The 15,911-nt window shown below is 39.1% G+C and overlaps 1 protein-coding gene across 2 annotated transcripts in view; it reads right to left on the bottom strand.

Moving 5' to 3' along the window:
• Positions 1 to 15,911, bottom strand: part of Cad86C (Cadherin 86C) — a 201,122-nt gene that overhangs the window by 39,404 nt on the left and 145,807 nt on the right. For both annotated transcript variants that reach the window (XM_083131444.1, XM_083131443.1), the window contains exons 3-7: positions 13,671 to 13,915; positions 8,402 to 8,485; positions 5,750 to 5,875; positions 5,106 to 5,246; positions 405 to 528 (exon numbers count right to left, since the gene is read on the bottom strand). In XM_083131444.1, the coding sequence (XP_082987570.1) occupies positions 405 to 528; positions 5,106 to 5,246; positions 5,750 to 5,875; positions 8,402 to 8,485; positions 13,671 to 13,915 (720 nt within the window). The remainder of the gene's footprint in view (positions 1 to 404; positions 529 to 5,105; positions 5,247 to 5,749; positions 5,876 to 8,401; positions 8,486 to 13,670; positions 13,916 to 15,911) is intronic.

Below are 15,911 nucleotides of genomic sequence, written 5' to 3' on the forward strand. Positions count from 1 at the left end.
ACAGGACAATTGGATAGACAAACCTGATGCATAAAGTTTAGTCCAACCAAATGACGAACAAAATTCTGTAAGGACACAACTAAGGTGGCTTCCTATGGTGATTCAGACTCTTGATTTTCTTTGCGATGGCTTTTACATTTTCATTTCAGCTCTTTCCCCACAAATAAACATCCGAGGGTGTTACATCTGGCTACCGTGATGGCCATTCACCTGACTTTTGCCTAATCCTGTAGACATACCGGTCTACGGTTTTTCTTGAAGCGTCAACAGCATTTTAAGGTTAGGTTAGGTTAGGTTAGAGTAGAGTACAGTAAGTTACGTATGCAGGTTCGCTAATCCCAAGTAATCTCCTGACATCCATCACCAAATATGTGTATGTCAAATAAAGTTAGAAGCCCACTAGCCTGATCTCTCGTCGATGTTGAAGAAAGGCATGAACGGATTTCCCTCCGACACAAGGCCATAGCGGATGGATCGAGGCTTTCCCTTGTCGCCATCTTCAGCTTGAACTTGAACTATGAAGTCCCCCTAGAAAACAAAAACGAAAATTAGTAAATACAATTATTATTTATGTAAAATATTATAATGATGACAATCGGTCGGTGGGTTGGTTAGTTGATTCATTACTTAAAATTATAAGTCCGTCAGCATTTAAGCTATTTGTAATTGAAGCATTGAAGGTATTAAGGAAATTTCGAGTCATGTTTTGAAAGTTTCTTTACGCAATGTAAATACATTTTAAAAATGCTTCCCACAATTGAGTTACACGTCAACATACGAGGAATGGTCGAAAGGTTCGTGGCATGAGGTTTAACGGATCTATTAAAGAAATCAAATTAAGGTTTATCTCAACTTTTTTCGCTTTCATACAAGGATTCATGACTGTTGATGAAGCATACACATACAGACAACACAAAATAACTACCAGCAAGTGTTCCAGAGCATCAAAAATATAAATAATGGTGTCAAAGTGGAGAACGCCAAGCTTTGTTTTCATCTACTTGGAAAAACAATAGACGGAAGTGTCGAACCAGATGAACACAGCGGGAGAAAGTTCGGGCAATTAGAAATTTGTGAATAACAAACATATTTTCTGAAAATAAGTTAACATAAGTTCAGCAGGTGTATTACCAATTTAACTCCACGAGATTCCCCACTTTTGTCTATTTACCGATAAACTTATCGTGTGGCACAGAACTTGGATCGTTTTTACCAAACCATACTCGCTAATAAACTCTGTCCAAGGTATTTCTCGAGCAAGGCCGCACATGGAGGCAGAGAAGGGGGGAATCGAGTGGGCATAGTGAAGCAGTACACGCTGATGCGAAGGCTAGTAACTGCAGTCGCTTTCCACCTCCACGAAATCGCATTCCCTCTCATGTGTTCATTGGTGGAGCTGGTCCGCGTCACTACTTGCGCAGATGTTTTCGTTCGCTTGCTCTAAAGATAGTTGAGACAGAGTAAAGATATTTAACCGATAAAAAGCTTAGCAATGTTTTTGATACATTTCTGAATTCCTCGTATATTTCTCCCTATGCATTTTTAAAGTATTAAGTGAGAGTATATGAGGGTCAAAATATGCACTCACTTCCGTTTAAGCATTTCGTGGGGATAGGGGTGGAAAGTGCCCCTCCCTTGACGATCAGTGTTATTTTCCAGTGTGGTACATTTTATTTATTGAACGTGCACATACAATTCAGTTCTTCAGTTTGCCTCAAACGGTTACCCCGTTCGCAAACATGGAACTAATTATTTTCTTCCCATGATTTATTGACACGTTCCAAACTCAATGACATGTTTGTGGGAACGAGCAAAAAGCAAATTGTTACTAAGTCTACGGTGGACAACCGATGACAATTACGCATCGATCTAAATAAACAATGAGTGACAAAACTATCCATCACATGCAATAGACTTCTAAATTGCTTTGCACGAAGACAGTGTTCGAATTGGAAGAGATAAAGCTAAAATTGTTATTCCCGTGAATGTTTTCTCTTACTTGTAGTGCAGTGAAGATTTGACATTTCAGCAGTGCAATTATTACCTTCACTCTTTCATAATACGTTTTTATATTGCAAATAAAGAAATATTTGCTGAATAATATAACATATAAATGATTATAAAATTTTTCAAAGATAACACACACGTACATGAATATTGAATGCTCAAGCCTTTTTCTTAACCATCTGCTGTCTTCTTCAAGAATATGTATAAAATTCACATCAAATTAAAAGTCGTGATTAATACGTTGAGAAGATTGATTGATTGATTGATTTGGGGTTTTAAGTTCACTTTATGCACAGTAAGGCTAATCGGGACTGAACCTACAGTTTAAATTAGAACACGTTGAGAAGATTAAAGAAAAGATGAAAGGAAGTCATGATGCTTGTTGCACAGTTATCGGTCAGTTGGCAGACATATATTATTATAGTAACTCCACATTAACTACACTTTAAATATTCATAAGATTTTCTGATAAAATACATTCAGAACGATTCACCATAAGAGTTTGTGTGTAATGGATCAGTGTTGAAGATCCAGCTCTCAGAATTCTAACTTGATAATTGAAAATTCATAACGTCGGTTTGAAATGTTTGTTCACACGAACGCCACAAAAAATCTCCAAAGTAAAGAGCGCGGTCAATCCCGAAAAGTTATTTTAAAAAAATAAGTCTACTTTATGCAAAGATCGACTAATCGAGACTGGACCTCCTAGAGTTTAGAGTGGGATCTGAACCACTATGCAATGTACAGTCACTGACTATAAAAATGAATAAAAAGTGACACCTACATCCTGAAATAAGTTTTCAACAGCAACTTCTGCAATCGCCGTGGAGTTAAGCAACACACATAACACCTTGCAGTGAAGATAGTATTTCAGGAACTGCCCCCCATTTTCATGGCCGGTGACTGTACTTCCACCTGGTATCGAGCCTGGGACCCCTTGATTGCAATCCTTGTGTTCTTGAGTTAAATATAGTGACATCATATTATGTGTCAAAGAAGGAAATGTTTTTTAAAAAAGAGGGAGAAAAGAAGAGGATATAAGGTGAAGAAAATGGGAAAAGTAGGATAAATTAAGACTGAATGTTTGACTGATTGATTTGCTTTATTTTACTTCGCTTTTTATGGCACTTTCGGCTAATTTGCGAAGATGGGGATGAGTGATGACAAGATGATATTGATGAATGGACACTCACAAACATCCATGCCCAGGCCGGGATTCGAACCCGGGACCCCTGGCGTCGTAGCGCGATGCACTCCGCCACGGGAGCCGGCGAGAAATTAAGAAGAGAGAGAAGGAATTGGAAGATAAATGTAGAACTGAGAGGAAAAGGAATAAATAAAGAGACAAAGAAGAAAATGGGAGAAATGAAAGCAGGTAAAGAAAAAGAAGATAAATAAACAAGAGTGAGAGGGAAAGGAAGATATAAGTAAAGAGACTGAGAAAGCATGAGAATGAAAGGGTCAGAAGGAAAATAAATAGAGAGAAACAGTAGGGAAGAAAACTGAAGAAAATACATGGAAATAGAAATGATAAAGTAGAGAAGAAGGAAGCACGAACAAAGTAAATACTAAAACCGAGAGAAGATTAAAAGCTGGAACAGAATAACATAAAAGAGTCAGAAATAAATGTGACACGGCAAGTAAGGTAGCAATTTTCCCCTTATTCCCGTAGGAGCCCTGCGGACGTTCACGGCTTCCTACCACAAAGGCTAGTCTGTTACTTTAGATTTGCAGGTAGAAAAAAAAATGCTGTAATTTACTGGATCTCATATCATATTGTGGATTGTGTTCACAATACTGAGGAGATGATATCTGATCGTTGTCTCTGAAAATTAGACTCAACAAAAGAAAGTGCTCCTCACTTAAACTATCTTGGAACCTAGCACTATCAAGTGAGGGATGCTTTGTACCCACGAAGTATCATTTTTCTTGTTTATACTACTACTATTTCATCTTTATTCTACTAATAATGCAGTTCATATTCTGAAAAATATTGTTAATTTAATTATTTTCCCATGTGTTGTGCTGAATGAAACTTTTCTGCAGTGTAATTTGAATGTCAGAGCTTTTCAAAAGTTTTCCTTTTTTTCCTCTGGTGAATACAAATCGACCCACAGGTACGCCACTCGCTTAGCACAACCCCTCCCCCCCCCCGAGAGGTGCGCTTATGGAAATGACACGAGATATTACATTTAACCAACACCTTCTGACTAAGAATGGTAGACTTCGTGAGGAAATGGTAGAGCTTACCCCGATGTAATTCCTCCTCAACCGTCTCTCGAATTCCTCCTCTCTCCAATCACCCCGTCCAAAAAGCACACTCTCGCTTACTCCCCCTCGTTTTATTCCCCCCAAAACGTCATCGGACGTTTACCTAACAAATTACTGAGTCATCATCTTCCAGATTGCAAGTTTACATACGTGTCCTTACAGATCCCCCACGAAATATCCCCCCGCCTTTGGTAGGAGATGGAACTATTGTGTCGAGGTGTCGCTCCCAGATGGTAGTATAGTATGGTTGTTTTCTGCTCATTTCTATTTATAGGCCAAATGATGCATAATAAACACTACTTTTCATTGTTCTCTAAAACAAACAAACTAAAGATCAGCGCTGAATGGCCACACAAGTTGTTTGTCAACAGTACATAATTAGATCAGAATTTGTAAATAATTACTTCTTTCCTTGCACTAATGTACCTATTAACTGAAGGTGAATGCAAAATATCCATTGCTTGGTAGTACGTGATTAAAAAAAACACATTGTCAGTGCGAGAGTTAATGTCACACGGAAAATATTAACATAACTATACTCTGTCTCCGGTACCTCTGGAGCAAGCGAACGAAAACAAGTATCTGCGCAAGTAGCGACGCGAGAAGGCTCCACCAATGAACACGAGAGGGAAGGGAATTGCGTGGAGGGGGGTGCGACTGCAGTTACCAGCCCTCGCAGCAGCATGTACTGCTTCGCTCTGCCAACTCGATTTCCTCCCCTTCTCTGTCGTATGCACGGCCTTGCTCCAAAGATTCTGAGGAAAAAGTATAGTGTTATTTTCAACACCTTGCTGGGTGTAACCGCAAAAGACGTGATAGATACTTACTGGAGCCAAATCGGGTCGCAGGTGTGTGATGGGCGGTGCCAATATGAACACAGGTGGTGTATCCTGGATGTCCCCTACAACAACGACGCACTCGAAGCCGGCGATGTTCCTGGTGTCCGTCTCGGAATCTGCGTAAGCGTCCTATGCAAGAACAAGAAACAAAATACTTCATTGAAATGCAATAGATTTCACGATAAACATACGCCACATATCAGTTAAAGTACCGGCTCTGTGGTCGAGCTCTTTAAGGGGTCGACTTTCGATCTCGGTACCGAAATTCCCAGGTTCGAGTCTGGGTCTGAACATGGATGTTCTTTACGAGTGTCACTGCGTCAATTTCATGTAATCATCATTCATCTTTGACGTCGCAATTAGCTAAAAGTGGCAGAAAAGCGACGTGAAATAAACATAAAAACTAAGACAATAACGCAAATAACACCAATTACAATACAGGACAGTATTGACAGCACTAACACTGGAAATGACTCCGTTCTACCTTTACTTCACTACAGAAAAAATATTTCCACTTTGTATTCTGACATATGCCTAACATTGTAATTAATGTATCTAGAATGAAACCGTTTCAAGTGTTTGTTTGATATGCTATTCGGACATATTCCTGACAGAAAAAGAACATATCTTACCGTGGCGAAGATCCTGAGCCTGTGAGTGAGCTGCTGTTCGAAATCCAGCTTCCGAATCAACTCAAGCGTTCCGTTCACCAGCTCCGTGGATGCGAGTTTCTGCTTCAGCTTGAAATATGGAGATCCCTGCAAGATATATCTCATTTACAAACTCTCATATCTCTTGTTTTGTTGGAGAAATGAAAATGAAATGTTCTATGTTTAGTCTGAGAAATAAATTCTCATCTTGTTCAAACCATCAACCGTTGATTGAATGATTGAGTTGGTGTTTTAAGTCCACTTTATGCACAGTAAGGCTAATCGGGCCTGGACCTACAGTTTAAAGTGGGATCCGAATCACCATGTGGCACCGGGTATGGAACCCGGGACCCCTTGATTACAAGGCGACGACGCTACCACTGCACCATCCGGAAGGTCCCTTATATACCATCAATGGTACTAATTTAAAACAGCGGATGTTGTCAAGATAAAGTATCTTACGAGTCAACGAACATTAAGAATAATGGCATTTTAAAGTTATTAATCATACAATGGATACATATATCCATAAAGTTATGCACACACGCAGACATATGTCACTCGCAACATGACATCAAATATTTATTATCGTGGAAATTGACTGATGGTAAAGGTAAATGCCGAACAAATTTAGGCGAGTGGAGAAGTTTACAAAATCGCAAGCAGGAGGTTGCAGATTTAAATCCCGAAGTTTTCTGTCGTGACGTGAGGTACTTTCGTTGGTCTCCTCAGTCACCTCAGCCTAATTATGGAATGATACTTTTATCGAAGGCCACTGGCTCCTCCATATCAATTTCCTTCTATGACCTTTCACATTCCAGTCACGGGTTAGCCTATAGCTACAAATAAGAGACATGGATTAAAGAAGTCAACGAAGTCGGATAACATTAAATGGTAGTAGATAGTGTTCGCTAGACCGTTCTATGTACCACATTTAATTCCTAGCTCTATCACTTTCTGACATATACTTGATACTGGTAGACTAAAAGACGCGTTACTTTCCTTCTAGTCTTCTTTCGCAGAACCTTAAGGCATCACTAATTATTTCGGTAATTGGAGCAGAGTGGTTTGATTGACGCTAACAAAAGACCCCCCCTTTCCCACCATCAGCCAATTAGGTCGCAGCATCTATGGATTGCAATCATCCTAAAGGAGCGCTAGACATACTATTTCGAACCTTATAATTTGCTCAGGGAGGCCAGTCTTGGGGCGTTGAACCGTGCGAAAGCCAATAAATATTTCATAACGAAAAGTGGACCTCGAGCTTCAGAAGAATCGATAGAAGACGACGTGGGGGAGGGGGGGGGGAGAGCAGCGCTTAGCGACAGTTTAAAGTCAAGAATGGAGGCCGAGAGGGTCACGCCGAGAGCATGAGAGTACCCGAACAATCCTTGACGTAGGGAGTTTCGTTTAATTTCAGGGTCAAAACAGTTATTGTGTCCAAAGCACCAAACGTACAAGGGTTGTTCCATGTTAGGTAACTTTCAGATGGTAATGTTCAATTCATACCGCTTGCTTCTGGGAAGGGAACCACACAGTCGTTTTGCCAATGAATATTTCCTCTCCAGACGATATTCAGATCTTAATTAACTTGTGAAATTACGAGGGTCGGTTATAAAGTTCATATTATTACAAGGAAATAATGGTTCTTTGTTTGAGTATGTTTTAAATCCAATTTCTGTGCCTCCACAAGGTATCTAACCCGGGACCCTTCATTGCAAGGCGACGACGTTATCACTAACTATATAAAGGAGACTGACATTAATCCTATGATTTTGACGCGTATCTTACTACAAGTGATAAGTTATGAATGCAATGTCTCCACTCGATCTGTGCCATGGGATGTCTAATATTTAATAAGTCTAAGCTGCCCTTCTAACAGACCACCACAATCTTTGACTGTCGGCAATGAATTATATGACAGAAAGGAAGCATAAAACATAGCAAAGAAGAAAACCACAGGTAGCAATCAGTGGAGGAAAAAGAGAAGTGAAAATGTGATATTTTTTTCTCACGCGAAACATTCCCAATCTACTGTAGTGTCATTCCTATTTACATGATCAGGTAGGAGTTATTAATGCTTAGGTTTCTCTCGTTAAAAAGAATACATAGGCTTGTGGTCCATAACAGCATTTTGAGCTTCTGCGATTAGTGTACATTACAAAAAAAATCAAATTTGCAGTTATTGCTTTCCTTAAATTTAGTTCTTTGTAATAATGCACAACGAGACTTATATTGCAAATCATGTTTCTAGAGCGGTATGCAAATGCTCGTTGCAGTTCTAAATTTGCAAACCAGACTGTGGGAGAATTGGAATTTGGTTTTAAATTATACTAATAGATGGTGGACTGATAGGCTGGATCCTTGCTTCAGCATTACCAATACTCCTTTGAAAAGGAGGATTTTTTCCCATTCTAGTGCTTTTTAAACTGCCAACATAACTGGCAGAAGTTAACTAGGCATTGGAATTCGAGTCTAATTTAGAAAAATAGCAATTCTAGTCAAGGCTATCTTACATTTTTGTTTAACTCGTGGTTACCAGAAAGCTTGACCAAACTTTCTTGAATTAATTAAACCAAATCATTCCCTTCTGAGTACGACGCTGGGGGCATCTATCTACACACTCATACTTGCCCAAAGTTCCATGTGGACGTGTCGGTTGTTCCTTGGGTTTTTCCTCACAACAAAATAGTCCAGCTCCCTTCCAACAGGCGTATTCTGTAAGAATATAATGTGCATAACAGTGATTTCATACGTAATAATCTAACTAACTAACTAACTCCCTAGCCTTCTTAAACCCGAAGGTTCATGGCTGCAGCAACACAGGCCTTCCATCTTTCCCTATCTTGAGCAAGTTCTATATACTCTTTTCCATCTCTACCGATTTCCCTTAGGTCCATATCAACGTTGTCCCTCCATCTTCGTCTTGGCCTTCCTACAGGTCTCTTACCATCAGGTTTCCCAACAAGAATCCTGTAAACTCCTCTTTCCTCTCCCATTCGTGCCACATGGCCTGCCCACCTAAGTCTTCTTGATTTAATTATTCTAATAATATCTGGACATGAATACAAATTATGTAGTTCTAAATTATGTAACCTTCTCCACTCACCTGTTTCCTCATCCCTTTTAGGTCCAAAGATTTTCCTAAGGATCTTATTTTTAAATACTGTCAATTTATGTTCCTCTTTCAATGTAAGGGACCAAGTTTCACATCCATATAATACTACAGGCAAAATTACTCTTTTGTATATTTTATAATCTTATAATAATCTTGTAATAATCTTAGGAAGGAAATCTGATAGTAGCCACAATATAGACTCATAATTGGTATTATGGTAAATTTAATTTTCATTTAATTTATTTCCTTATTAAGGCATAGGCCATTCCTACCACTCGATCCTTTTTACGTGTAGTAATTTAAAAGTATGAAAATATAAGTGTGAACCAGAAGTATTCGTAAATATAAAACATCATAGTCGCACAAACAGATACCATCATCTATAACAAAATATTTTTAAAACATTGAAATAAAAAAAAAACAATGCGTGACTAAAATTATGAGCATGCACTTAAAAGTTCTCAAACACTCATGTGTATAATGTAAAATTTAAATATGAACAAATGGCAGAAGATACACATAAATGTGAATTTTCATAATAAATTCGAAATGTCATTGGTAAAACATGATTACATAAATGTTCTTTGCTTGAACTGACAAAGTAGTTGCTTATTGAAGGATTTGTTGCATAGATATCCAGGAAAGTCAGGGGCGTACTTTCCCAGTGGACAAAAGTGGCATTTGTCCCCTGGGCTTCACCTGGTGATAATATATTGGATCTCCTGAACTCGATGTGCACCAGAACCAAAACACAATTAGGCTACTGTCGTGAAATTTAGTATAAAGTACATTACATAAACAACTACTAACCAGAAATTTGTACCAAAGGCTTGTTAACTGTTGCCTTACCACTAGTACCGTTAGTAAATGATATTTTGGTAAAGTTTTCGAACACTAAGAAACTATCTTAACTGTAGAGCACACTATAATTTTTAACAATATTGAATTAACATTTTCGAAAAATAATATTTCTTTCTAAAATAAAAGCGGAATACATAATAGAGAGGGAAAATAAAGAAATATCAAGTTAACAATCCACTCCCATTAAAATTGTGTATCAGAATGTGGTTGTTCACTAACTCACAATTAATTCTGCATTTAGGTTGGCGCCCCACGTGCCAATATACCCGTGCCCCACCAGTTAAGCCAGTACACCTCTGACAAACACTCATTAAAGTTCCATACATATGTGGGTGAAACTTTGAAGCTGATCTGCGGGTGTATATATAATGTTTACTACCAGTGGCGGCGATTGGGTTACAAAACTAGGGAAGCAAGGTGCCAAAACTCGGGGGGGGGGGGGCAAATACAGTTTACTTTCCCTCGTAGATAAGGTTTAGCATAGTGGGGGGAAGTGGCAAAAAGTGGGGGCTAACGGCCCCAAACGCCCCCCCCTCCCTAATCGGCACCACTGTTTACTACGTATACTTGGTGACATTCTGTGTACGACCATTTGCACGATCGATGACAAAATGTCGATGCTGTAGGGACAGATTAGGCCACTCATATTACATTAAAAATGTTTCATACCGAACTAATTCACTTTTGGCACGAACTGTACGTTCAAGGGTAACGAACTGCCTTGCAATCAATATCCTCCCTGGCTAGCAAATTACTTTGTCATTGTACTTGACGTGTTCCTAATATGCACATTACTGTTTAGTGGTCACTTACAAAGAAAGAAGCAGAACTCTCTTCTCCTACGTTGTGTACGGTTAAGGTTTTCTACGAACCTTCACGATGCACCAGGTAGGCGAAATGCAGCAGAAAGCAATTGTCATTTGCAGTTCTTTTAAAATACTCAAATCAGAAGGAAAGGATAGAAAGGGAAATGAACGATAAAAGAGAAGATAAGCAAATACAGGTTAATGAAAAGGGTAGAAAAGCGAAAGAAAATGAAATGGGATGAGGGGAAAGGAAGGAAATGAAGGGAATGAAAAGAAAAAGAAAGGAAGAGAAAGGAAAGTAAAGGACACCGAAACGAATTATTATTTTACAACAGATATTATTAAAGGATAGTGAGATTATATTTTATGAATTTAAATTAAACTTGTAAAAGTATTTTAAAAATCCAACTTTACTCACAAAACTTTCGAAAGACAAAATTTTATAATAATGTGCCCTTCAGCGCAAAGCTTAACCATTCTCGTTGGTTGCATAATGAATTGTAACATTGGCGAAAAAATTATGCACAATATAATATTAGTATGGATGATAGAGGAAGTTCAAGAAGTGCATGAAAAATGTGATGAGAAAAAATAGTATAAATGATATACAGTGACAGCTATTTACTAGGGAAAGAATTTTAAGGTGGAAAATTATAGTCGGGAAAGGAAGAAAAAAGTTTCTGAATATGTTTTCAAAAAGGTGCTGATAAAATGCCTTTATTTAATGCTCTCTTTTTTTTGCACCATCTGTAAATAATGCGCGCGGACCGCATAGAGAACTGCGGTTCTGCCGAATAGTTTTCTTTGTTCAAGTTCGTTTTTTCTATCGCGGGATTTTACTACTTTATCTTTGGAACTATTGGAACTAATGATTATATTATAGCATTTTATAACTCTCGATCTGCTATACAGAATGAGACTATAGGATTTCATGTGGCTGCTCAAGAAGAGTGAAAAATCATTTACTTTTTGTCCAATTTTTTTTTAACAAAACATGAAAGAAAAGGAAGGGAAAAGGTGTAAGAAGGAGATAAATGTGCAAATCTCACGAGATGCAACAAAGTGTGTTCAATTTACTTGATTTCAAGTCCTAAGGAAAGGATATATAAGGACCAAAGTAAATGATACCATGTTTATGAAATTTTGCTGTAATTTTACTGTAGTAAAAATCAAAAGAAAATCATAACCATATAAATTAAATTATAGAAATTATATTATTACGACTGATTTTTATATATTGTAATGGGATATGGTATCCTATATATGTGAATTTATGTATGTATGTATGCATATGTGTACCTTGATGTATGTATATTAATATAGCAATGTGTACGAATGAACATATACAATGAAGTACTTATATGTTAGCTTCACGTGTGTCGATATCTTATGAATATATCACTTATAGTTATTTTTATATAAATCTAATGCTCAGTGTTTGCCATCAGTATTTTAAATCTTGCAAATCTGGTATTTTTCTATATTGTATTCTCTTTTTCTTTCTTTTCTTTCTACTTTTCTTATTTTTGTCCATAAAATAATGTCACAATTGAATTAGTATAAGTATTTTGTAATTGGAGCTATATATGCTCTGTTAGGGACATATAAATAAATAAATAAAAAAATACATATCTCAAACGATCGGTATGAAAACAGCTATACTTTTTGAAAGGTGCTGCACCTTAAAATCCCTTCCCTAGCTACTATTACATTAACGTTAACTTTACCAAACTTTGTTTTCACAATTTGCCAGAATGACAATTTTTCGAATATAACGAAATCACTCTCCTTTAAGGACATATATAAATGTACATTATTATTATTATTATAAAATTATCCGTAATAATAATAATAATAATAATAATAATAATAAGAAACACTTTAAATGTATCATAATATTTATGAATCTAATATAATTAAATAAATACAGTAATACATAAATATAAATCATTCCACTTCCAGAAATATCTTCATGTTGGTGCCAATGACTTTTCATTCATACATAGGTCGGTTTCATCAGTAGGAAGGATGGAAGGCAGGATGCGCACATCCGCCATGTTTGCGGCCAATTTATATTTGTCGTTTGCAAGAAAATATCCACCACATAGCGTTCGTTACATCTGAACCAACTGCATGTTTGTTTTAAACCACGAATGTCTGTGTTAGTATCTTACGCCCGCCCGTTTGAATTCCGTATGCTTACAACAACTGGCCTCAATCGTGGCTGCTCGAAGCCACAATGCAATAGTTTGTGGCGTAGGTGAAACACACCTATACACTTATCGCACTTTGTCTTTTCTATTTTTATTATTATTATTTTTTACAAAAGGAAGCATTGTTGACATTATCTGTTTAATTTATACGTGGGTTGGAAATTTAATAGATACGAAAGAGATACAGGGCCTCCCTGATGGCGCAGTGATAGTGTCTTCACCTTGTAATCAAGGGGTCACGGGTACGATACCCGGTGGAGGCACACAGTGGTTCGGATTCCACTTTAAACTGTAGGTTCAGTCCCGATTAGCCTTGCTATGCATAAAGTGGACTTAAAACAAAAAAATCAACCAACGAAAGAGATACCAATGTGAAATTTTTACAGCGATGTGAAAATCGTAGTACTTTTGTAGCAGGCCTGTTCTGTTGATGGTTTGAATGGAGCGGTCTATTGCCTGATTAATCTTTGGAACAGTTCGGAAGCTTCATCTTAGGGATCAAATAAGAGTCACATGGGCTAGTAGAGCATCTCCCAGCTCCATGGAGATAACAAATCAGCCACAGGTTGCGCTACATGCGCCCGAGCATTGTCCTGCAAAATGATGGGAGGATTCAGCAGAGAGTGTACCCTCTTCTTTCGCAACGCAGGTCTCAGGCTACGTTCGAAAAATGAACAGTAATACTGCGCCTTGACGGTCTGTCCTGGAGCGCCAACTCCAACGATACTCTATTCCTCTCGTCACTGCGCATGTGTAGTGCAACAACTAACATGTGGTATAAGTGAGAAGCACCGGTTCCGTTTCATGGCGTATATACAGCAGTGTTGCCACTATTAAATTTCCAATCCACTTAATTACATTGAATTATAATGTTTATATATCTATGCAAAGTGCAAAAACCTTACCTCAGGTACTACGATGAGGTTCGTGTAGTGGGGGAAGATGGTGTCCATGGACGTCGTGCCATTGGTTGCCTTCAGGGTGGATTCCACGATGGTAGAGTCTCCCTGCATGTCCCTCACGCGAAGTTTGAAATCGTACACCCGACCCAGCTCGAGTTTCTTCTTCAAGAACACGTTGGCCTCGCAGTATTCGTTCCTCTTGCTGCACGGAAGACTTTCGATTTTCACCACCGACGTCCCTACCTCACCTGCAACAAGGAGAGTCGATGAAGCATCTTCTAAAGACAAACATTCTTCCTATATTGTGTAGGCTACATACAGTATTAAACTTGACAGTGTGTATATTTTATTACGAACAAAACTGTTTATATTTTCTGGTGTATTTCCTTGCTGTAAAAGTTCGTTTTCCGTCCGCAATCTTCAACTCATGCTCATGGCCATGAGACCTCAAAAAATCTATAGTACGGCGTAAGACTGAATAATTATGAGGATGTGTGTTTGCACAAGAAAAGAAAGACCTTGATTGGTTGATTTAAACGCTGTGTTGCCTAGTTTCAGCGCCAGACCGACCTCTCTCTGAGCACTTTTGTGTCATCCCTGACCTTTCGAGCAAATACTGTCTATTTGTATCACATGGATTACAAAGACCAACTCTACAACGAGATCTTTCATTCTCTTAAACCTCAAAACACAGGGGGTTGTGCTCCGACGTGGCAACAGCGCGAACTTCTACCACCCGCCTAATTTCATGGCCGTGCATTTAGTATACTTTGCTTCGGTTTTCTGCCACTTTTGGCTAATCGCGAAGGTGAAATATATGAAGGGACAATTCCTAACATATACGAACGACACAACTCAAGCCCCACAGAGGATTATACTTGCTGTGACTCCAGACGTCAGAGCCTCGCTAGCCTGCAAATTGCAGTCCAGGGTGTACTACGTGGAAGAGAGGTTCTCAACATAGTCCCTCCCCGGTTCAGGCATTTATCTCAGCACTACACGAGGTTCATGATGCCTGTCTCATAGAACTCGGGATCCTGTGGTCCGGGCCCAACCCTTACGTCCTGGCCTGGCGGGTTCTTTGATGGCATGATGCACACAATCATCCAGCATACTTCCCGGATCTTGCTCCGAGCGATTACCATCTCTTCGCTCCTTTGAAGAAGCATCTCAGAGGACGCCGGTTTCACTCGGATGATGTTGCTAAGCACGAAGTAAAGGTATTGGATCAGACAACAGGATCCAGAGTTCTACGAGACAGATATCATGAACCTCGTGAAGCGCTGGGATGAATGCCTGAACCAGGGAGGAGACTGTTGAAAAGTAGTGTATACTGAGTCCAAGATCTGGGTGTCTCACTATGTCACGTGGTCCTAGGCTATGAATAAAAATAAATTTGCCAACTCCCAGGAAATCAGGTTGCCAACTCCCAGGAAATCAGATTGCCAACCCCCAGGAAATCAGATTGCCAACCCCCAGGAAATCAGCTTCCCAACACCCAGGAATTCAAGATTGCCAACCCCCAGGAAATCAGATTGCCAACCCCCAGGAAATCAGCTTCCCAAATCCCAGGAAATCAGCTTCCCAAATCCCAGGAAATAAAGATTGCCAACCCCCAGGAAATACAGATTGCCAACCCCCAGGAAATCAGGTTGCCAACCCCCAGGAAATCAGGTTGCCAACCCCCAGGAAATCAGCTTCCCAAATCCCAGGAAATAAAGATTGCCAACCCCCAGGAAATCAGATTGCCAACCCCCAGGAAATCAGATTGCCAACTCCCAGGAAATCAGGTTGCCAACCCCCAGGAAATCAGGTTGCCAAACCCCCAGGAAATCAGGTTGCCAAACCCCCAGGAAATCAGGTTGCCAAACCCCCAGGAAATCAGGTTGCCAAACCCCCAGGAAATCAGGTTGCCAACTCCCAGGAAATCAGATTGCCAACTCCCAGGAAATCAGATTGCCAACTCCCAGGAAATCAGGTTGCCAACTCCCAGGAAATCAGATTGCCAACTCCCAGGAAATCAGATTGCCAACTCCCAGGAAATCAGGTTGCCAACTCCCAGGAAATCAGATTGCCAACTCCTAGGAAATCAGATTGCCAACTCCTAGGAAATCAGATTGCCAACTCGCAGGAAATCAGATTGCAAACTCCAGAATCAGCATCATCTCACTGATATGAATAATATTATTACAATTTCTGATCGATTTTTCTCCTGTATTTTATTCTCTAGACTTCAGGCTTCGC

Source organism: Lepisma saccharinum, chromosome 11, assembly GCF_977018435.1.
Source record: "Lepisma saccharinum chromosome 11, izLepSacc3.1, whole genome shotgun sequence".
Taxonomy (NCBI): Eukaryota; Metazoa; Arthropoda; class Insecta; order Zygentoma; family Lepismatidae; genus Lepisma; species Lepisma saccharinum.